This window comes from Chelon labrosus (genome assembly GCF_963514085.1).
Source record: "Chelon labrosus genome assembly, chromosome: 23".
NCBI classification, from domain to species: domain Eukaryota; kingdom Metazoa; phylum Chordata; class Actinopteri; order Mugiliformes; family Mugilidae; genus Chelon; species Chelon labrosus.
Window position 1 is genome coordinate 21,019,695 of NC_140356.1, and position 23,062 is coordinate 21,042,756.

The 23,062-nt window shown below is 43.9% G+C and overlaps 3 protein-coding genes across 3 annotated transcripts; 1 reads left to right on the forward strand and 2 right to left on the reverse strand.

Moving 5' to 3' along the window:
• Positions 1–296: 296 nt before the first annotated feature.
• fbxo7 (F-box protein 7) lies at positions 297–4,506 on the reverse strand. The gene is made up of 10 exons (XM_084573716.1): positions 4,386–4,506; positions 3,021–3,143; positions 2,687–2,924; positions 2,188–2,466; positions 1,962–2,106; positions 1,804–1,887; positions 1,379–1,474; positions 1,103–1,279; positions 984–1,024; positions 297–746 (listed from the first exon to the last, which is right to left on the reverse strand). Exons 2-10 carry the CDS (start codon positions 3,140–3,142, stop codon positions 450–452), a joined length of 1,479 nt encoding a protein of 492 aa, XP_084429842.1. The 5' UTR covers position 3,143; positions 4,386–4,506; the 3' UTR covers positions 297–449.
• Positions 4,507–5,416: 910 nt separating this feature from the next.
• Positions 5,417–9,537, forward strand: rtcb (RNA 2',3'-cyclic phosphate and 5'-OH ligase). The gene is made up of 12 exons (XM_084573717.1): positions 5,417–5,598; positions 6,714–6,792; positions 6,871–6,938; positions 7,015–7,114; positions 7,289–7,445; positions 7,531–7,687; positions 7,791–7,950; positions 8,040–8,215; positions 8,317–8,505; positions 8,589–8,699; positions 8,775–8,894; positions 9,173–9,537. Exons 1-12 carry the CDS (start codon positions 5,506–5,508, stop codon positions 9,278–9,280), a joined length of 1,518 nt encoding a protein of 505 aa, XP_084429843.1. The 5' UTR covers positions 5,417–5,505; the 3' UTR covers positions 9,281–9,537.
• Positions 9,538–9,665: 128 nt separating this feature from the next.
• On the reverse strand, positions 9,666–23,062 carry xpot (exportin, tRNA (nuclear export receptor for tRNAs)). The gene is made up of 25 exons (XM_084573712.1): positions 22,954–23,062; positions 21,360–21,513; positions 21,014–21,096; positions 20,853–20,909; positions 20,704–20,773; positions 19,702–19,920; positions 18,219–18,403; positions 17,966–18,134; positions 17,375–17,611; positions 17,150–17,188; positions 17,006–17,068; positions 16,798–16,922; positions 16,520–16,664; positions 15,920–16,039; positions 15,732–15,826; positions 15,516–15,585; positions 15,177–15,415; positions 14,794–15,079; positions 14,505–14,694; positions 13,863–13,979; positions 13,660–13,775; positions 13,528–13,575; positions 13,362–13,433; positions 13,044–13,100; positions 9,666–12,967 (listed from the first exon to the last, which is right to left on the reverse strand). Exons 2-25 carry the CDS (start codon positions 21,444–21,446, stop codon positions 12,941–12,943), a joined length of 2,916 nt encoding a protein of 971 aa, XP_084429838.1. The 5' UTR covers positions 21,447–21,513; positions 22,954–23,062; the 3' UTR covers positions 9,666–12,940.

The following is a 23,062-nucleotide window of genomic DNA, read 5'->3' on the forward strand; positions in this document are numbered from 1 at the left end:
TTAAATTGTGTTGACAGAGTTTTTTACTTTAAGATTAGAATAAAGGTTTATATTTTAATTATGTAAATAGTTTGTATTTATATTTTTAATATATCCTATAAGTTCTATTACATTCATTATAAATACATATTTTTAAATCCTTTTATTATTTATATATAAATATAATGGTAAAAATATAAATTCTATAAATGATTTTATAAAGTCATTTATGTGATAAATCAGATTGATGACGTCAGTATTTAATGTATTAACACTTTTAAACACTTTAATGATAAAGAAGAACTTGTAGGTTTAGTTTTAATATAAATCAGTTTTATTAGTTCTGTCAGTGAACAGCAGAGACTCTAATGATTTAATGATGTTAGAACAAACCTTTAATCAGCTGAGTTTTATTTTCTCTCATGAATGTTTTATTTCTGGAATCACACGTTCTCGTCCTGAGCCTCTGATCAGATGAATCCTCGGCGGACGTTCGCCGGTCGTCCTCCCGTCGGCCGGAGGAAGTCGTGTGGCGGTCGTCGGTTGGGGAGCGCCGGCGTGGGGCCGATGGGGTCGAAGCGGGGCAGGGGCAGCATGCCGAAGGGCAGGTTTGGTCTCTGGTCGTAGTCCCCCCCGATGATCCCGGGCAGAGGGGGCGGTAGAGAGGAGATGGGGCCGAAGCCGCCTCTGGGGTGGAAGTGAGGAAGAGGACGGTGGCGAGCGGCGCGTCGGAGCGCACAGCGAGACTTAAAGTGATTCTTATAGAGCTGGAGACGAAGACGGAAAGATGAACCACTGGTTTATTACGGAAGATAAAATAATTAATATTAGTTTAATGAAGAGAGAACAAAGCTCAGACTGAGCATCACTGCCCCCTGGTGGTGAAGATGAACTACACCCTGATTTAATATTTAACTATGTCTAACACATATAAATATATAAAGTAAAGATAATCTAATATATCAGATGAATCATTATTAGATGAGTTAGTAAACGTGTCTCACCTCTTTCCAGTCCGTGTCTCTGGATCTGTTGAAGTCTGGATCTGAACCATAACAGACACATTTAGAGACGTCCTGACACAATCACATCATTAATTATCAGACGGGTCCCGCCGTCTCACCTCTGAAGTCTCGGCGGTACAGGTGTCTCCACAGCGAGGAGTCTGCCGTGGCGGCGTGGAAGTGGCGGCTGACGGCGGAGAGTCTGACCACGGACTGGACGTCCAGCAGGCGGAGGACTCGGAGGAGGAGCTCTGGAGGGAGGACGGGGAGACCGAACGCCACGGGCAGAGACATCGCTGGAGACACAGAGACACAGAGACACAGAGACAAACTGATTTAAGCTTCAGATCGATGAGATTTAAACCCTGAACATCAGCTGATGGCGTCACGTTCACCTTCTCTGGCTGCAGCGATCAGAGGATACGCCAGCTGGTCTTTGAAGAGTCGAGACAGCTTCCTGAGGTGTTTGAAGGCGGCGGCAGCACTTTGACCTGAGACACGAAGAGACAGAGAACGATGAGGAGAAGAGGGGGTGGTAACCATGGTAACCTTTACTAATCAACATCAGGTGAGGGACAGAAACATGGAGGTAGACAAACAAGATGAACCAGACGTGGAGACATCTTGGTCGTCTTCTAAGACACATTCAGGACATGGAGGAGGACATGGAGGAGGACATGGAGGAGGACATGGAGGAGGAGGACATGGAGGAGGAGCAGGAGGAGGACATGGAGGAGGAGCAGGAGGAGGACATGGAGGAGGACATGGAGGAGGACATGGAGGAGGAGGACATGGAGGAGGACATGGAGGACATACTGACCTGTCCAGTGGTCGGTGACGTAGCTGGCTGCGTTCAGACACAGCTTACAGACGGCGCTGACGTTGTCTTTCACCTTCAGAGTTGCTGCAGAGAAACAGAGCAGAGGTTTGAACATCACGTCCTCCAGCTCTGAGACAGGAGACAGAGTCTGGACTCACTGTTGATGACGAGGGTGGGGCCCATGCAGACCGCCACCACCGACGCCAGGCTGCTCTCACACAGAGGATGAGAGTACTGCAGCTTGTAGACGCCAGCGGCAGACTTCCATCCAGCCGGCATCTCGTCAGGCTTCAGCTCGCAGCCCTGGACACAGACAGAGACGTTACAGACGGAGAGGAGACGTCCAATCAGAGACGGCGTCCGTCCGCTTCCCTGCAGCCTCACCTCAGGAATGAACCCGGTCTCCAGCATCAGCAGATGTCCGGCCGCCACCACGGCGTCGCTGGGACAGCTGATCTGGGCCGAGTGGTAGAGGAGCTCCAGAGACAGCGGCGCCTGACCCTCGTCAGACTCGTCGCAGAGCATCGGCTCCCAGACGGACAGCGGAGGTCCAGAGTCCAGCGTCTCCAGGGTCGGATCAGGGTCTTCAGGACTGAAGCTGGTGGTGGTGGTGGTGCTGGTGGTGGTGGTGGTGGTGGTGGTGCTGGTGGTGCTGGTGGTCAGCTGATTCACAACAGAAACATCAGAACAAGAGACTCGACTGATTCTACAGGAGGCAACGTACACACAGGTCTCCACCTTCTAATCTTTCCTCTGTTTTTGTGCTCAGTAGGATTTAACGCTGACTCTGAGGTTCATGTTACTTTTAGTTTCCAGTGTGTCGTGTTTCAAGCTGTGGACTAACTTTCACTTTGCTGCTGTTTGATGGATAAACACCTCTCACCTGGTCCATGCTGGCGTCTGGCCGGCTTCGCCTCTGGTCTGTAGTGCTGTGGGTGGAGCTGGTGGTCGACTCCGAGGCAGAGGGGGTGGCGGCGGCGGCGGCGGCGGCGGCGGCTGCAGACGGCGGCAGGACGACGCAGATCAAATCTCCAGAGACGATGTCGCAGGACGACAGAGTCTGACCCGAGTCCGTCAGCAGCTCTGAGCCGTTCAGAGACAAACTGAAATCTGTGTCTGAGCTGAAAGACAAACGTCAGACGTTATAAATCTACAGACAAATAAAACAAGAAGAAGAAGAAGAAGAAGAAGAAGAAGAAGAAGTGTGGAGGTCTGACCTGAGCCCATGTGACGACAGCAGAGAGTCCCTGATGTGGTCGATGAGCTCCTTCACACTCGGCTCTTCTCCCTCTAACTCCACCCGGCTGGTCTGTCTGTTGATACGAACTCGCAGCTTCATGCTGTGGACGGAACAAACATCCACCCTCATCATCATCATCATCATCATCACTTTATTTACATGAAGGAGGTGGAGCTTCAAAGACGGAGACAACCAGACTCCATTGACGTTTTATTAATGTTTACTGAAATCTGTCAGTGTGTTTTTACAACATGAAAAATAAAAGTTTCTTATTAATAAAACAGATAACATTAAACCTGTAATGTACATACAAGCATGTGGACTCTACTTAATATAAAAATATTAAAAAATGCTCTCGTTGACTTGTTTCCACCAGACTCCATTAACTTTTTATCTATTTTTATCTGTCAACAGACTTCTACATTACAATATTAAAAATGAAAACATGATTTATCTGGTAAAACAGTGACATATATATATATATATATATATATATATATATATATATATATAAAGACTGCAGCACCCATGGAAGAATATTATTCACGCATTCATACCAAACAATGCATTAAGTTTTATTTTCCATACTCTTTCCTTTCTATCTTTGGTTGTTATGGCAACAGTTAACATTGGCGTCCACATCCCATCATCATGTCTGAATCCAGTTTTATTTTTAGCAGCATCTTTCCTAAAATGGGACAGGTTTTTCTAAAAGTTGATGAAAAGTGAACGGAGTCTGGTGGTCAGACGTCAGCTTCCACAGAGCAGCACCTTTTAACGCTTATTTATTTTATAATAAAGTTTGACTTCGACGTAAATGAAAATGAAATGACACAGTTATCAAACCAGTGTCCATCTCTGTGAACTAAGTTATCCTGTACATAACCTACAATGTTAAATTAAACCTTAGTTCATTTACGTGCAGAACCTCATCAGGAATTTGTCGAATTTAATTTTTGTCGAGTCATTAATGATGTTTAGCTTCCTGTTAGCATCGCATTTAAATAACTTTATTTAAAATCCAGCTTTAAGTGATGTCAACGTTCATGCTAGCTAACACTAAAACTTTAAAACAACATTAGCACAGGATAAAAAACAAAAAAAACATTTAAGTCATAAGTTCAGTGTATTTAAATAAACTAAATACGTAGAAACCGTTTATTTTTATTTCTAAAGAAGTTAAACGTTTCGTTTTCGTTTCAGGTCTCTGGACGTTAGCTAACGTTTCAGTTAGCCTAGTTAGCTGTTTAATGCTAACTATCCAGATGATTCAGCCTTTTAAAGAGGCGGCTTGAGTCCTGGCAGCAAACGGAGCTCCGCAGTAAAACAGAACAAAACTTACATGAGGAACCAAAGTGATGTTCTCCACAGAACTTCATGTCGTTTCTCTGAGAACAAGAACAAAACAGAGTGGACTGTCAAACCGAGCCGCCACCACTTCCTGTCTGGATTTTCAAAGTAAAACCAAATTAAGCTCTTAAACATTTTAAAAATAACATAAAAATAACTTCTGTTATAAAAAAAAACTCACAGTTTAATAAAGGATATTTAATTTTCTGACTTTTAACAACTGACCTTTTCATTAATCTTCTTAAGAGTAACCTCCACCACAGCTACTGAGTTTCCTCCACTTAACTATATTTAATTAACTTTGGTTGCTGTTTTTCACCAAACATGGTACGGCGACTGTAAATGTTTTTGTTGTGGATTTAATATATTACAGTTTCATATCATTTAATTTATTTATTTATTTAATATCTACCACTCTATGTTTAAATAATTAATTTTGTCTATGTCTTAAATTGTTTTATCTTATGAAGATAATATTGAGCTTTATAAAACAGACTGATTCATGTTATTGGACACTAGAGACCAGAGGTTGTATGTGATGTGTGTGTAATAGTGTTTATTGAGTCTGAAATGGAGATATGTGTATGTAAAAGGTTTTTCTATTATTTATTTATTATTTACTTATTTACATATTAATGTATATATGTGTTTTTTTAACAAAAGCGAATCATTTTTAACTTCTGTTTCACTAAAATCTGTGTAGTGTTTTTGTTTTTAAAAAGATTTTAATCTAATAAATAAGAGTGTAATGTTTTGAAGGCTCAACTTCCGGCTCTGCTTTGGTCGATCTTTGCTAGTTTGACAAACTGTTATGTGACTACATATACGGCAAGCGATCAGTTCAGTGCTTCGCCGATACGTTGTCTTGTTCTGGTGCACGATTAAATAAATAAATAAGCGAATATTGAGCGTCACGTGCTCTTCAGTTTTACCCGAATGTTCTCGAAGTTTTACTTTTTAAATGCGTCATTATTAATTCAGAATCGCGTTTCGTACCCCGGAGACTTCCAGGCTTCCGTAGCGCTGTGACTGCTGCGGAGCCTCCAGATTGAACAGCCGGTGAAACGCAGCGTTAAACTTTAAACCTCTGACAAACTGTTCGTGTCAGAACCATGAGTCGCAATTATAACGATGAGCTCCAGTATCTGGATAAATTATCCAGCAACTGCTGGAGGATTAAAAAAGGCTTCGTTCCCAACATGCAGGTGAGACCAGCTATCTGCTAACGTGGCTGCTAGCTGTTAGCTTGGAGTGCTGCGTTAGATCCAGTCAGTTAGCACATGTTGGCTAGTTCTATAGAGTTCAACCAGACAGAGAGAAATGACTAGAACATATTTAATGCAGCATCAATAAGAAAATAAACTATTAATAAAATAACCTCAAACTAGAGTTGGATTCTGCTGATGAAGCACAGTGATGCAACAAGGTGTAATCAGGAGAGGATGACTAATGAAGTGAGATATCTAAACATTAACTTAAAGGTAAACACATAAAATTATATATCTTATAAATGAATGAACAAACCAGTTTTTGTATTAAAACGTATCTCCTTCAAATCTAAAAGACGCATATTTCTTCACAAGCTTCATGTACAGAAATACATTTAAATGTGTTTTAGTTTTCATTTACTTTTATTAATCACACAATTTAAAATTAAAAGTTTAGCAGTCACTTTCTATTTCTTTTCTTTAACAGTTTTAGTAATATTTAACTTTACAGTTTTAAAATATTTTCGTTATATTTGCTTTTTTTGAATGTGAACAAGGTAAACTGTCACTTCTCTCCGTTTTGATTTTATTGTGGGCGTTTCATTTGATAGCTCAGCATCAACTGATTAGTCCTCCAACTAATCAGTGACATTTAGTTGTAAACTAATTCATGACTTCTGTTACTCATCTGTCCATCACCACATTGAGCCCCGCCCACTTGATCGGATTGGCCCAGCAGATCTTTGCAGAAGCAGAATCAACTCCACAACAGAGAGACTCCAGAACAACTTTACTATACACACAAAATAAATGAATAAATAAATGGTCTGGCCTCCAGGATATGTTGCAGAGCCCTCGGAGTCCTCCTGGCTGGCTCGCCAAAATCTGTAGTGGTCTTAAGTCGTTTGACTGATGTTTGTTCAGTTATTTATTTTGAAACTCTTCCCCAGTGAAGCAACAATTTCTTTATAAAACAATTTATTAAAATATTTAATCTAATTAAACAGCTCTTTATTTATCCTCTTTTTCAACATGTGGTAAAGTAATTTCTAACTTAACCTTTAGGAGAACCTAACTTGTCCTGTTATTGACTCACTTTTCTTTTCCGTCAGGTTGAAGGAATCTTCTACGTCAACGATCCTCTGGAGAAGCTGATGTTTGAGGAGCTCCGTAACGCCTGTCGAGGAGGAGGTGAACTCTTGAATCACTGTGAATTGTCTCCTCCAATGCTCTCGACTCCTCCTCTGACCTCTCTGTGTCTCTCCTCAGGTGTGGGAGGATTCCTTCCAGCCATGAAACAGATCGGGAATGTGGCGGCGCTTCCTGGGATCGTACACGTGAGTGTTGACATGTTTCTATAGATCAGTGATGGTTCAAGTTTCAGTGTTAAACCTCCGTCTTATTGATCCACAGAGATCAATTGGACTCCCAGACGTCCACTCTGGGTATGGATTCGCTATTGGAAACATGGCGGCCTTCGACATGAACAACCCAGACGCTGTGGTGTCTCCAGGTATAAAACGCTCTGATTCCAGCTGTAGATCAGTTGTTGTTACATATTAAATATCACATGTGCTTACATATGAAGTAAAAGGGAAACTGAATTAGCTGTCCACATACCTTTGACCATGTTCCGCATAAATTCAGTTTTTAGCAGAATCATTGTCACTGTGTCTTTGTCCTGTAGGGGGCGTCGGTTTCGACATTAACTGTGGCGTCCGTCTGCTGAGGACCAACCTGGACGAGCGGGACGTTCAGCCGGTGAAGGAGCAGCTGGCTCAGTCGCTGTTCGACCACATCCCAGTGGGAGTCGGCTCCAAAGGAGTCATCCCCATGGGCGCCAAGTAAGGAGGCTCCTCCAGGCTGAATGTAGGTCTCAGCCCAGAGCTCCTCCCACCTTTCTCACCTGTTTCACCTGTCTGTCTTCAGGGACCTGGAGGAGGCTCTGGAGATGGGCGTGGACTGGTCCCTGAGGGAGGGCTACGCCTGGGCCGAGGACAAGGAGCACTGCGAGGAGTACGGCAGGATGCTGCAGGCCGACCCCAACAAGGTCTCATCCAAGGCCAAGAAGAGAGGCCTGCCACAGGTACCAGCGCCTCACCTGGATCCGTCTAGTCAACGAGGACGACGACCATGAGCCTGGGACGGTCTCGGTTAAAAGCGTCTTGTGTGTCTCTTGTGTTTTGAAGCTGGGAACTCTGGGAGCTGGAAACCACTACGCTGAGATCCAGGTGGTGGACGAGATCTACAACGACTACGCCGCCAAGAAGATGGGCATCGACCACAAAGGCCAGGTGTGTGTGATGATCCACAGCGGCAGCAGAGGCCTCGGTCACCAGGTCGCCACAGGTAGGAGCGCCACCTGTCTGAAGACTGCACACATGAACCTGCTCTGACAGGAACAAGAAACATCGCCATGTTGTTGTTGTTGTTGACAGACGCTCTGGTTGCTATGGAGAAGGCCATGAAACGGGACAAGATCACGGTGAACGACCGACAGCTGGCCTGCGCTCGCATCACGTCTCAGGAGGGTCAGGACTACCTGAAGGGTATGGCGGCCGCAGGAAACTACGCCTGGGTCAACCGCTCGTCCATGACCTTCCTCACCAGACAGGTACGCTCACCTGGAGACGCTCCAGCTCAGTCGTTAACGAGCCGAGTCCATGTTTTTATTCTCTGATCATCACAACAACGATCGTCTTGTTTTTTTCCCAGGCCTTCTCTAAAGTGTTCGGTACGACGCCAGACGACCTCGACATGCACGTCATCTACGACGTTTCTCACAACATCGCTAAAGTGGAGGAGCACATGGTGGACGGGAAGCAGAGGACGCTGCTGGTCCACCGTAAAGGATCCACCCGGGCCTTCCCTCCTCACCACCCCCTCATCCCCGTGGACTACCAGGTTTTTAGCCACGCCCTTTAACTGCTCGCTGGTTTTTTAAACAGAGCGGCTCCAGGTCTGAATCCGGTTTCCTTCCTGTCCAGCTCACAGGTCAGCCGGTGCTGATCGGCGGGACGATGGGGACCTGCAGTTACGTCCTGACGGGGACGGAGCAGGGGATGACGGAGACGTTCGGGACGACCTGCCACGGAGCGGTACGTCATCACGTGATCCTTCGTCTCGTTTAGTTTAATAACGGTGCTCGTTAAATGACTTCCTGTGTGTTTCAGGGTCGAGCTCTCTCACGAGCAAAGTCTCGCAGGAATCTGGACTTCCAGGACGTTCTGGACAAACTGGCCGACAAGGGCATCGCCATCAGGGTGGCTTCCCCCAAACTGGTCATGGAGGAGGTGAAACATCCAGATTATTGGTTTTCACTAGAGACGTCCTGAACTGATCTTAAACGAGACTCTACTTCTTCTACTGTCGTCTTATTGTTTTGGCAGCTTTGACGCCAACCATCATTAAAACGAAGGAAGAAGACGTTTTGTCACTTTTACATCAGACCTAAAACAACCAAGTACTAAATATGATTCTTGGCTGAAGTCTGACACCGATCAGGACGTCTCTAGTTTTCACATCGTCTATAAAACCTAAAAACCTCCCGTCTCTGTTTGTTTCCTCTCAGGCTCCTGAATCGTACAAAAACGTGACGGACGTCGTCAACACGTGTCACGACGCCGGCATCAGTAAGAAGGCGATCAAGCTGAGGCCGATCGCTGTGATCAAAGGTTGAAGAGTCGACGTTTAAAGAGACTTGATTTACAGACGAATAGACTGAAGAGAATGAAGTGGATTTATGTTGAAAGCCTCCGTTCAGACTGGAGGGGTTTTTTTTTTTTTTTTTTTTTTTGAGTTTATGGCAAATCTGTGATCCAAATAAAGACGATCACTGAAAAATGGATTTTTGATTTTCCATCACAGATGTTTGAAACTGATCAGCCACAACATTAAAACCTGCAGCAAGTGAGATGGTTTCTACCTGCTGGAAAACTCTTCAAACATATTTTTACTCCAGTGCTTTAGTGTCTGTAGGAAGCTGCTCCATCCTGTGTTTTGTTTATTAAAATGTGTCTCCACATGTGTCACGGTACTTGTGACGACATGTTTAAGAATAATGTAGGGAATAAAACATGAAAGACAAAGAAAAGACACCAATTCTTCAGATTAAAACAATTAAAATAAAGCTTCCTGATTAAAGTATTCATGTTCCCGGGTCTGATGAATAACTGAAGCAGGAAGACGATGGATTAGTAAACACTTTATTGGTTCTAACAGATGCTGAAACAGAAGGTTCATCAAAAACAAAATAAATGTTTCACCATCAATGAACAAATTTATTCATTTGGCAACTTCTCAGTTCTCCCCTCGGTTTAAAACAGGAAACTGAATATTTGAAGACGTCCGCTGATTCTTTATTTAACGTTGTAAATAAAAACACTTGGTTGAGTTTTAGTGGATGTTTTTTTTTGTAAACATGAGGAGAGTGGACTTCTAATGTCAGCGTCAATACTTCTACAGTACAAACACAAACGTTCAACACTTCAGGTGAAATGAATCAGAGCAGGTCCAGACTCTTTTAGTGTTGTGACTGATGTACGGAAGCCTAACTGAGCCAAAACTAAACACAGCTTCAATATTTGGCTTGAATTAATATGGAGTGAACTCACGGTTAGCCTAGCATAGCTCATCCCACCGTCATCTGTGTATTTACAGTGAAAAAATCAGATATGTGTTAGTTTTTAAACTTTGGAGAGAGCTAAGCTAAGCTAGCTTTCACCATTTATGCTAAGCTAACAAATGAACACGCACACTTAAAACTGATTAAGCTTGCCATTTGTCACTAGTTATTGTTGCCAACTGTTGCTATACTCGTGAGACAGGAAGCAGGGGAAACCGCTAGCCTAGCTCGCTTGAACTTTATTTCCTTAACTGAAACAGAAGTACAGAAAGGAGACCTCGTGGTTTTAGCAGCAGTTAGCATTGATAGCTAAGACCGAGCTGGAGCTAGCGGTTTCTCGTTTTTGGTGGTTTTGTGTTAAGCTAGGCTAATGTTGCTATTACACAGCCATGTAGAAAGGAATACAAACCTAACAAAGACATGATGATAAAACTGTGCTAATTGGTTTGTTTTGAGGCTGCAGTGGCTAGCAGTTTCCCTCTCGTTCAGTAGTTGTGCTAAGCTAGGCTAAACGTCTTAAACTAAACCAGTGGCTCTGGCGTCAACATTAGCATTAGCGTCAACTTTACGGTTAAGTTCAACAGCAGATGATTGCAAGAGCTGTAGCTGACGTTGTCTGTGACCAACTCCTTTATCGTGGTTAAAATTAGCATTGTGATAAAACTGAATTAGCTCGCGTGTTAACGTCCAAACCAATCAAGCTAATATTTGACTCGATCTTTTGTCGTTCTCGTCAACAAATCTCACCCACAACAATTAATGTGTCCGACAAAATCCAAACGTGAATTAATCCTCCACTGAAAACACTTCCTGTTTAGCTAAAACCTAAATTAACCAGCTGTTTTTGTAATTTTCTGATCTATTTTAAGAAATGAATCTGTTCTGTTGTTTTTAACGTTTACATCAAGTTTTTCAGGAATTAGTTGGTTTGAGTTTAAGAGCCACAAAAAGTTCTGAGATTTTCACAATTTTTCTTGAGTTTTTTTTTTTTCGACTGAATAATTCATGTTATGTGCCCGTATGATTTCTGTTCATCGAAAGCAACAAATTCAGGCACTTCCTATGGAGTTATGTCAAAGGCAACGAAATTTAACCGAAGGCAAATAAACCAAATTCCGAGAAATGACCTGAACAGATTTAAAAAGTAGAAATATTTTCTGAAATGTCACAAAAAAAAAAAAAAAAAGGGTTTAAACATTAAAAGCTTCTGATTGTTGCTGATGCAGGTTGGTTTTAACTGTATGGCAGCTCGTTCACAGTATCACTCGCGTTAAAGCGTTGCATAATCAATCTGTCGATCAAACTGAATTGTCAATAAAAAATAATTAATCGAGCTGCGTCTGTACACGGGAAAATTCATGTATTTACACGATCACGCTGTACATGAATGATTCCTATGAATGAGATCATGTGTTCACTACGGAAGCCCATCAGCGCCAAAAAAAGCAAAATCTATAGAAGATTTTAGCAAATAATATTTGTTAACAATTTTCAAAACTGATAAGGAGATGATATGAAATCAGAACTTTCACCTTTTATGAGATGTGGAAAAAGAAATTTATGATATTGATTCAGTCACAGTATAGAAAAAACAAAAGGATTCATTTCAAGTCAGACAATAAATAAAACGTAAATTTATAAGGTCAAAATTTCGACATTTAGATTTTTTTTCAGTCGTAAATGTAAATTTCAAACCTATGAGATGCAGAATCAAAACTAAATACAAATAAATGTTCAATGCAATAATCAAATATTAATTCTGAGTGGCAGGGTGAAAACTATGTGCTGACTTTTAGTTTTAGGTTTTCATTCATTTTTTTCTGGCACAAATGGGCTTCCGTATGTAATTTCCAGATGGGAATGAATATCAAAAAAAAAAAAAAAACTAAGCCAAGGAACTTTTATTTACATGTGTTTTTTTTTTTTTTTAACATCTTATTCTCTTATTTACACTTTGTTCCTCCATTTTAAATTCATTTCCATCTGAAATAAAAAAAAACAGAAATTTCCCCACGTCTCTCAGTAGAGATCCGGTAACAAATATAAATCGTGGCTGAGATAATACCGTTAATATCCGCTCTGCTGTTGAACAACTGAGCAAAATGAAAGTCTGTGGATGGAGACTCCCGGGCTGTAACGCTTCACTTCAAACCTAAAAGCAAAGTTCCTCAAGACATAAAAATAAATCAATGCCACGTTTTAAATAAAAGAAATAGTAATAATCACTTCAGCCCTTTATTTTCTGTCCTCTCTGTGGCAGCAAACACCAAAAACCAAGAAGTTTCTTAAGTAAATGTTTGACTAGGATAAAGCTATAGTTGACGGCTCCTAACCGAGAGGAGTTCAGACGCTTTCAGGATATTTACCAAACGTTTTCCAGGTCGGTCGCATCCTCTCCTACAGATCTGACGTCTTCTTCTTTAACTCGCAGTCCACAAAGTTTCTGATCAGAAATCGAGCTCCGTCACTCGGACAGCTCGTCTCATTTCATATGGTCAGAGGCCGGAGGGGGGGGTTCACCGGCTCGCCGAGCTTCAGTCCGCCTCCCATACCCCCCCCCAGCCCGGCTCGGACACACCGGGCTTTGTTATGCATTTAACTTTATAAGTGCAAAAGCAGCTCCTATGCTAAGTTCCATGTTTTACTGATGAGTGGTAAGAGCAACCACTTCCTGTTCAGAGTCTTTCAGTCCCAGTGAACGTCCAGTTTCTCTTCCTACAGCTTCGCTCGCTGAAAGAACGCCTGCAGACACAAGGAAGGACGACGGTCAAACAACGAGACGATGGACAGGACGTCACTGACGGGAGGAAACACGTACCTTAATGTAGTTTTTCAGGACTTTGACGTCGGGCTGCTGGAGCACCTGACACAGCTCCTGTTGGACAAAGATGAAGAATTAATGCGTCTGGAAAAACTTGAACAATGAAGATGTGATGGACACAGACAGACTAAATAAATATAGTTACTGAGCATTAAAGCACACTTTCTTTCATGTAGAACAAAAAATCTTAAAGATAATAATTTTATAAATTCATGCAACAAAAGAGAAAATAATAAACAACATACTATGAAATAAAACAAAAACATAAATAAAAGACTTTTTACATTTCCGTTCAGTCTGATATTTCTGTCTCACCTGTGAGATCTCTGGTGACACCTGAAGTGAGGGCAGGTACTCCTGCTGTAGGAACTGGATGAACTCCGGCCCCTGAATCAAAGACACCATAGAAATGTTCACATCATCACAACATCAGAGCTGATGACACATTTACCTCCAATAATTCCAATAAAAGAGTTCCTACCCGTTTGAGATGAATCATTTTAAGAGTGAGAGCACACTCCGACAGCGTCTGCAAAACAAAGATTTTGGGTTTGTACTGAAAGTTTAGCTTAAATTGGGTATTTTTTGACTGGACTTTGGTTCAGCAACTCACCAGGACTGTCTGAGCATCCGAGAGGTCGAAGGTGGGTTTGAGTGGAGCCAGGAAACAGGCTGGGACGATGTGTTTGTAGATGAAGTCGGGGAAGCCTACCATGCCGTCTTTCCCTCCTGCAGGTTTGATCAGAACATCAGAATAAAGAAGACAAAAAATAAAAAAAAAAAAATAAAAGAGACTGAACCTGGAGCTCCACTCACCCCACAGCTCCACCAGCTTGGAGAGGATGATGAAGCAGGTCTTCTGAGCGATGGGGTCAGGGAAGTCCACGGCGCCCTGGATGATGGTGAACACAACCCGCTCGATGTTCTCTGCCCCTGGAAACGAGATCAGGATGTTACTCATTTAAATTACAGGTTTTAGATTTTGTTCAGCTAAACTCACGTATTATCTTTTATCACATATTATTATTAGTAGCCTCCCAACAGCCGACAAAGTTTCTGTTTCACAAACTGAAGCTTCAAAACTATTTTTGAAGATTTTGGCGAGCCAGCCAGGAGGTATCCAAGGGCCACACCAACTTCAAGTTGTTCTAGAGTTGGGAACCAATTCTGCTCCAGCAAAGAGCTGTTGGGCCAATCAGATTGTTTGGGGGCGGGGCTTCATGTGGTGATGAACAGAAACTATACACGTCATCTGAGAAACGTGGAGTTGAATCAGTTTACAACGAAATGGCTGCAGTCAGACCAGTGATGACAAAAGCATTTTGAGAAGCATCCATCACACTATTCTCGGCTCTGATTGGTTGGAGAACTATCCAGTTGATGCAGAGGTACAGTATTTTTCCAGATGGAGAGAAATATTCCAGCCACATCTTTCCTTCTGCCGTCACTGAGACTCACCCTGATTGGCCATCACCTCGTTCATCCCACTTCCTGTGATGGCTTGGATGAAGCTGAAGTAGCTCCTCCTCAACATCTGCTTCTCCAGAGCGGCCGTCTGGTCGTTCTCCTCCGCCGGCCGGGCCAAGACCTCGAAGATGGCGAGCACCAGAGGCATGAAGACCTGCTGCAGGAAGGGAGACACCTGCCGCTGCCATGGCAACAGGAGGACAAGCATGTTTAGATCAGCCTCTCAGGTGAAGTTCTGTTTAACCTTTAGGAGTGCTTTTTATTTTCTCTGGATCGGTACCTTGAACTTGGCGGTGATCTGGCTGATGAGTGGGATGAACTCCTGCAGGTCTTTGGCCTCGCAGTCCTTCAGCATGTGTTCAGAGGCAGCGGGGATGAAGGGCAGCACCTCCTCCTCCAGGCAGATGATCATTCGGTGAAGGAAGGAGCGCACCGAGCTGCGCAGCACCCCCCGCTGGACGGGGCAGCTCAGTGCAGGCAGGAAGGTCTGCAGACAGTCCATGTAGACCTCGGTGCAGCCACACTGCTTCACCGTCTGCTTGTTGCTGAACGCCTTGCTGGTCCGACTGCAGACACAAGAGGAGATCAGTGGTTTACAGACACATACAGGGCTGGAACAACACAACACTCAGCAACGTGACAAAAACAGCTCGCCATCTTCACCTGGCGAAGCCGACGGCGTGGCTCAGACAGTCGGCGAGCGCCGTCTGGCGTTCCTCCTCCGTCTCCTGGGGCAGTTTGGTGAGCAGCAGACGGAAGGCGTCCATCAGCGGCGTCAGCAGACTCCTCATCAGCGCCTGCTTCCTCTCCACGGGACTCTCGCCGTTCACGATCAGGACGCCTGCCGCCTCGAACATGAAGAGCTGGTCGTCGCTGGTCAGCAGCGCCGGGAAGCCGTTTTCCTGCAGAGAAGAGAAGATCAGGGGCGTTGACAAGTCGGAGTTGACGAGTCGGCGTCTTGAATCGAGGACAAAACTGTGACGATTAAATGATGAAACTTACGGGAGGAGCGAGTTCCAGAAGGTCCTGGATCCTCGTCAAGATGTCCTCGATGAAGGCGTTCATGTGTTTACTGTCAACAAACACAAACACACAGGTGAACGTCTGAATGGACATGAATCTTGATCTAGTTATCTAAAATAGTTTATTAATAAACTGTTCTCATAAAAACTTGTGTTAATGAACCAGAGTTTGTTAAATGACTGAAGCTGAACTCACTGCAGCGTCTTGATGAATCTGGAGAACAGGTAGGCCACTCTGCTGCGGACCTTCGGGCTGTTGTGTCTCAGTCCTCTGTGGTCCACAAACGCCATCTGACAGCGAACACAACACCACCGTTAACCAAGCGTCACCACGTGATGACAGATTTATATTTCATCATCTCTTTCATGAAGCTGAAAACTCACCAGAACATTTGGAATATGCTGAGGCTCCACCAGGAAATATTTATCGTATCGAACGACCGTTTCAAAAAACTCCAGAGACACCGAGGTGTGCTGGTAGCTGCTGACTCCACAGGAAACCAGCTGAGGAGACAAATAAGAAACATGATGCCGGGTGTTAATGTGCTAAACATACGAGAGACGGGAACCGATCAGATTTGATCAATATCAACGCTGTAGTCAATTCTGCTCATGCATCCGGTTCTTTATCAAAAAACCCAATGTGAATAATAAAGAAACAGATTCTTCTCTACAAAGTTTCACTTTCACCACAACATTGTTTACGTTCAATGAGATGTTTATAAAACTATTATTCCAGTATTACTATAAGGGAAACATTGCTAGCATGAGATCACGGTCTTCACTTCCTGGTTAAAGTTCCTCACATTTGCAGAGTTTGAAACGTCATGAAAACTAACCCTAACCCCATCTAAATGTAAAAATGTCCTGATTATCACTCATTTTGATTTTTATCTTTCCTACTTCTCAGTTTTTTTGGGATCTATAACGTCGTAGGTTTGAAATTCTGATGGATTGGAACAACTGAACTAAACCATGACTGACCGTCCTCATCATGTCCTGCAGGGCGCTGGTCTTCGCCGTGTCCCCAGTGAAGTGGGCGCCGTGAGACGCCGGCAGAGCTTCGCCCAGCATGTAGAGCAGCCTGATGGCCACCTCCACCTCCATGAACGGAGCCGTCTGCCAGTTCCTGAGAGGAGACACCAGCAGATTAATAATCAACACTCCTGATGCAGAGTTTCTGCAGACGTCTCCACGTTCAGTCAAATAACCTGACAGATCTACGTCCTACAGCGTTTAACTGAATTAAATCCTGAACTCACTGCATGGTGTTGGTGAAGACTCTGCGTACGGCTTCCAGCAGCAGCTCAGGAGAAACCTGAGCCAGTCGGTCCAACAGCATCTTCAGCTGCTTCCTGTACTCCACGAACATCGCCTCGTCTTCACCCTGACCAACAAACAAACCACAACGTCTGTTCCTGAACACGTTCTCTAAAGTTCTCCTGGCAGCAGAGCGGAAACAAAACTCACCTCGTTCTCAAAGTTGTACTCGTCGTCGTACGTTAGTTTCTTCATGACAGCCAGCATGATGGCCTGACACGCAGAGGGAGGAAGGAGAGTTTTAATTCTCTATCTTCAAGTAAATAAAGAAACACTTCAGAAGATCAGACTCACCTCGATGTTGCCTTTCTGCTGGTCTGTCAGCTGAGGGAGCTACAAACAGAAAATGACTTTAAATGCAACTATTCTTTAATTATTTTATAAAACATTAGGAAACAAACTTAATTTGGAAGATCTGATATCATTACACTGGTTTTAAATATGAATCCTCTTTGTAAGAAACAGTTCAATGATTCATCTAAAAGTTAAAAACTACGTGACTGTGTCTCCAGCTCTCACCTGTTTGAGGACGTGCAGGTATTCGTAGCAGAAGCTGACGATGTTGGCGGAGATGTCGTCGTCCTCGTGCACCAGCAGCTGCAGCAGCAGCGGCACCTTGGACTCCAGCGCCTGCAGCGTGTCCGCCGCATCCTTCACGTTTCCGGCCTTGGCCAGTTTGGTCCAGCACAGCACCAGACTCTGACCCATCCCGTTCACCAGCCGAGAGAACTTGGCCAGGAAGTCCACATCCTCCTCCTGAAGGGGGGAAGGAAGAAGAAGAGCTTCAGGAAACGCTTGTGACCTGCCGACCTCCGGGTGTCACATGGTTAGAAAATAAATGACCGACAGAGACTGAAACGTGTAGTGTACCTCTAAAGAAAGATTTACAATAATTAAACCACTACAGGAGGCAACGTACCTGGAGCCTGGACATCATCACATTCTACCATTGTGATCATTATACAATCCAGAAGAAGATTCAGATTTCCTCCATGTTGTTCACACATGGAACTCCTCAGGGAAACCAGTCACCAAGGCATGCCACATATCAATGCTAAGCTAACTGTTACTACTAGATGGCTGTGTTGTGTTTGCTATAAAAGTCTTCACCTGCTCCACATTGAAGAACCCGGCCGACTGCAGCACTTGGCACAGAGACTCCACCAGCTTGGTTTTGTCCACGGGGTCCATCCCTTTGTTGATGATTTCAAACAGGCAGTCACAGGCCTCCTCCCTCAGCTCCTCCACAGACATCTGACTCAGCAGCAGGTTCACAAACCTGCAAACAACACGTCAACACGTGGTTGGTTAGATGGATCACTTCCCTCAGGTCAAACCTCTCAGAGCGGCGGCGTTCACCAACCGGTCGTTGGCGATGAGGTTGAGGTCGATCCAGGACACGTAGGCTCCCACCACCTCCAGACACTGACAGGTGAGCTCTGGGTGGGACTGCTGGTACGTCTGCAGGATCTGGAACCAGGACTCCACCAGGCTGGGGATGCAGTGCTCCCTCATGGAGTCTTTGATCAGGGTGTTCCTCCGAGTCTCCTGGAGGAACGATAAAAAATAAAACTGTAGATCTGGTGACGTCAGTAGAAGTTTAATAGATTTAACATTAATCACAGGAGTTAATTAATATTATCAGTTTTAAATTAACCTTAAAGAATATTTGTCAAGTTTGATTCAACTTATCAACACGTGAGTGAAATATGTTGATTTATGTAAATTATGTTGTTATGGCAACGATCAAACACAATGACTGATAGTGTCCAGAAGATTCTTGTCCAGGCCTCCTCCTCCTCCTCCTCCTCCTCCTCTCTCCTTCACCTCCTCCTTTTTCCTCATATCTTCTTCCTCCTCCTAGCTTTTTCTTCTCCTCCTACTTCATTTGTCTCCTCCTCCTCCTCCCTTCTTCTCCTCCTCATATCTTCTTCTTCTCCTTCTCCTTCTCCTCCTTTTTCTTCATTTATCTCCTCTTTCTCCTCCTCTCTCCTTAACATTCTTCCTCATTTCTTCTTCTTCTTCTCTCCTCCTCCTCATATCTTCTTCTTCTGCTACTACTCCCCTTCTCCTCATCCTCATATCTTCTTCTGCCACTACTCCCCTTCTCCTCCTCCTCCTCTCTTCTTCTTCTGCCACTACTCCCCTTCTCCTCCTAATCCTCCTCTCTTCTTCTTCTGCTACTACTCCCCTTCTCCTCCTCCTCATATCTTCTTCTGCCACTACTCCCCTTCTCCTCCTCCTCCTCCTCCTCCTCCTCCTCTCTTCTTCTTCTGCCACTACTCCCCTCCTCCTCCTCCTCCTCTCTTCTTCTTCTGCCACTACTCCCCTTCTCCTCCTCCTCCTCCTGCTCTCTTCTTCTTCTGCTACTACTCCCCTCCTCCTCCTCCTCCTCCTCTTCTTCTGTCACTCCTCCTCCTCCTCCTCCTCCTCCTCCTCTCACCTCCCTCTGCAGTGTAAACTTATTTCCTACCACCCTACTTCCCATTCTGTTTTATTTCCACATCATTACTTTCATCACTTCCTGATTCTCCTAACTACAGTCAGACTGTCGTCATGGTAACAGCTCCACTCTGAACATTTAAATGTTTTAAACCTGATGAATGAATAAAAAGTTCTGAACGTATAAAAACACATTCTACACATATTTACTATTTTCCTTCCTCGTCATGTTTTTATTCTTCTATCTGACTGGAACGTCTTTATAAACCAGTTTGTCAGTAAACAAACATCTGCTTCCTGATTCATCTTCTAGTTCGTCGTGTTTCCTTCTTTAGGATCAACATGAGCTTGAACACAGCGGTCTGGGCGTGGCCTTTTGTTCTGATTCAGTTTGTCTTACTGACCTCCGGCGAGTGCATGATGTCTCGGTCGACCACCTCGGCGTCGATGGCCATCAGCGTCCTCAGATAGATGTCCACGCCGTGAGGGTTCAGACCCACCAGGGACAGGATGTCGAAGAAGAACTTGGGCCACAGGGTCAGGTACTCCATGATGAAGGTGAGGGCGAACACCTGAGCCGCCTTGTTCCTGATGAAGGGCTTCTCTGGCTGAGCGTTCATCAGCTGCAGTCGACAGGGAGGGACGAGGAAACCACGACGGAAAAGAGAAGTTAAAACCAGGAGAGAAGAAATATACTGTTTACTCTTTGCAACAGGTGTTGAGGTGTTTGTATCTTGTTTACTGGAAATATAATCTACAAAAATGCAAATAAAGATAATAATAATAATAATAAACTGACAAAAATAGAAGAATAAGAAGAAAGTGATAAAGAAATGTTTAAGTTCATCTTCTAAATGACTCATTCTTCTCTCTACATGAACCAGTTTATTTCCATTTACTTTGTCCTAATAATAAAATAATAAAGCAGCATATTAACCTCAGACATGTTGATAAGAGGATTAAATTATATTAAATATATCCTTTAAGGTTCATTTCTTAATCTATCATCAGCCTTATTAAACATTCACTAGTGTACCTAATGAACTGAACAGGCAGAGTAGAAACATCTTATTGGTTGAAATTATTTTTAAAACTAAATGAACGTATCCTCATCAACATGTTGTTTCATTTCCTGACGGTTGTTTGTGTTCAGTCATAAAGAGTTTAATCTCTGTGTTTATCTCCTGATGTCGTCTCTGTGACTCATTTCCCTCGTTCTCTATAAAATCATCAGATGACCTGAAGTCAAAAACATTTTTTAGGTCAATGAAATCTAAAATGATTCACATATTATTCAGATTATTTGAAATAATTCTAGTCAGTCCAGGAAAGAAGTTACAGATAAAGTCTTTACAGGACAGAATACGATGAGTTTTATTTTGAAAGGTTATTTCCTGTGTCGTTACCTGACACTGCAGCCACTTCATCAGTGTCTCTCTGATGAGCTGCTGCTGAACAGCACTCAGACCGCCGTGTCTGCAACACAAACATCATCCAGGTGAGAGCAGCTCAGGTAAATAAATAAAGATGATAAAAGCAACGACGCCTCCCTCACCTGAACTTGATCTGATGCTCCAGAACTTGAAAGCAGAAGAACTTCACATGGTCGTCACTGAAACAACAAACACAAGCTTTTAGTCATCTTGTTCCGCTCCGCCCCGCCCCATCCTGTCCCGTCCCGTCCCAGCCGGAGACGAACGTGGAGGAGAAACTCACTTGTAAACCCCTTTAGCGAGGGCCTCGGCACAAACCTCCCAGGCGTCCTGGGACTCCTTCAGCTGCTCAAAGTAAGCCATAGCCTGAAGACACAAACACATTCATCACACCATGAAGGGACCGGGGGTCTCTACTGATTCACTAAATCATTTAGAGAGATTTCTGTTTAAAAACTATTTAACTTCAAACTAAAACTAATGTCATCGGTTCCAGAGGTTTGTGGGGTCTCCTCCATCTCCTCCATCTCCTCCCTCTAGTTTGTTTTCAGCTCTTCTCTGTCCTCAGACTTTTTAAATCAGAGTCAGAGAGTCAGACGTCTACAGAGACCGGACTCTGAGCCCCTCACCCTCTGCCTGTAGCGGGCGTCGGCGTTCGGGTTGAGCCCCAGCAGGGCCTGCTCGTCCATGACTGCAGCGACAGACTGGCAGGCCATTCGTGGGTTAGCTTTCCTCCAACGATGGTTCACTCCTCTCTGCAGCCGTCAGGAAGATTTCTCTCATCTGGTCCAGAGGAAAACAAACAATGTTGATGTTGAAACAGCGTCAGAAAGGAGGTGATTCATCTGGAGGAGAATCAACATCTGTCTGAGTTATTAGAAACTAAAGCTGAACACCAGAACCTTCATGGAGACTAGATTTAGAGCAGGACTGGTTTCACTAGCGTACCTAATGAAGTGGCAAGGGAGTGTAGAGATATATATATTTATATTTAGTAAGACTGTCAATGGATTAAAATGTGTAATGACAATTAACTGGATGGTTTCCATAATTATTAACACAAATAATTACACATTTTGTGCCTCTTTTAAATTAACTTTAAGGGATATTTTTCAACTTTTTAATCCTTTTATTCATGGTTATTATACCATAATGTTTTCACTGGTGTACCTAATGAACTGACATGGGAGCACATATGTGTGACGTGTAATAAAAAAGCAGGTTTATAACAGAAAATCTGCTTCATTAGAAGATTTGAGAAGGAACATTTTAACTCGTATTATTTTTATATCAACGTCTCTAAGAGCAGCCAACACCTCCACTGTGGATTCATCTTATTTATGGGTTTAAACCAGCTTGGATCACCAGACCAAATATATTATTATCATTTCTGCCAAAGTCAATGATAAAAAGATCAGATTGAAGAGTCTGGCAGCAGCAGATGTTTGACAGTTTGCTGTAGCAGACAGGTGTTAGTGTCAGTACTCAGGTAAATACGTGGCTGGCTAACAGTGTGACATCCAGGTGGGACAGGTTGACCTCTGACCCGGCTCCTGGATGCCTCCAAACCGGAGGGACGGGCGGTGACAGCTCATCTTCATGGAGGATGCAGAGGACGAACAATGCAGCCTGACAGCTACATGATGCTACAGGATGCTACATGATGCTACATGATGCTACATGATGCAACGCAGTGTCAACAGCTCCGGCCACGACGTCCCCGTTAAACCGTGACACCGGGAATAAACCACCAACCTTTACGGGTCGGTTAGCGGCTAAATGCCGGGGTTAGTGTCCTGTCTTGGGGATAAAGCCAACATAAGCCGGGCCACTCCTAAAGAAAAGTTAGCGCTGAAGGCTAACAACTTCAGCCCAAACTAGCTGACTGCTGCTAATTCAAGCTAGCGCTAGCCGGCTAGCCGCTGAGCTAGCTGCCGGAGGTGATAATCCCGACAGTTAAAATACAATAAAACACACAGAATCTATATTCTAATTATAAACAGCATTAGCTCGGTGTGTGTGGGAGGAGAAGGAGAAGTTTTAACGTGTTTTTATCCCGGTTTATCTCCGTCCGGTAACGTTACCTGCTCACGTCTCGCTCGCCTCCGTCAATCACATCATCACCAAATCTCACGATGACAAACTCCGCGAGCGTTACTCGTTTACTCTTATTATTTATTTATTTAAACCCGGATCTCTGAGGAACTGAGAGGAAGGTCTCACCTTAAGAAAACCCAAACTGATCCGGTGTGTTTTCTCTCCGTGCTCAGCTCATCGCGGAGCCGCAGAGAGTCCAGCAGAAACCAGTCGCATGTCGGTCGGTCTCGACAGG

Coding starts and splice junctions, on each gene's coding strand:
- fbxo7 (XM_084573716.1), bottom strand. CDS start 3,142: ATGAAGCTGCGAGTTCGTATCAACAGACAGACCAGCCGGGTGGAGTTA. Junction 2,107..2,187: donor AGACCGGGTTCATTCCTGAG/GTGAGGCTGCAG, acceptor GTCTGTGTCCAG/GGCTGCGAGCTGAAGCCTGA. Junction 1,888..1,961: donor CCCCACCCTCGTCATCAACA/GTGAGTCCAGAC, acceptor GTTTCTCTGCAG/CAACTCTGAAGGTGAAAGAC.
- rtcb (XM_084573717.1), top strand. CDS start 5,506: ATGAGTCGCAATTATAACGATGAGCTCCAGTATCTGGATAAATTATCC. Junction 6,793..6,870: donor TAACGCCTGTCGAGGAGGAG/GTGAACTCTTGA, acceptor GTCTCTCCTCAG/GTGTGGGAGGATTCCTTCCA. Junction 7,688..7,790: donor AGAAGAGAGGCCTGCCACAG/GTACCAGCGCCT, acceptor TGTGTTTTGAAG/CTGGGAACTCTGGGAGCTGG.
- xpot (XM_084573712.1), bottom strand. CDS start 21,446: ATGGCCTGCCAGTCTGTCGCTGCAGTCATGGACGAGCAGGCCCTGCTG. Junction 20,774..20,852: donor GAGCATCAGATCAAGTTCAG/GTGAGGGAGGCG, acceptor TTTGTGTTGCAG/ACACGGCGGTCTGAGTGCTG. Junction 18,404..19,701: donor ACATCATGCACTCGCCGGAG/GTCAGTAAGACA, acceptor TCGTTCCTCCAG/GAGACTCGGAGGAACACCCT.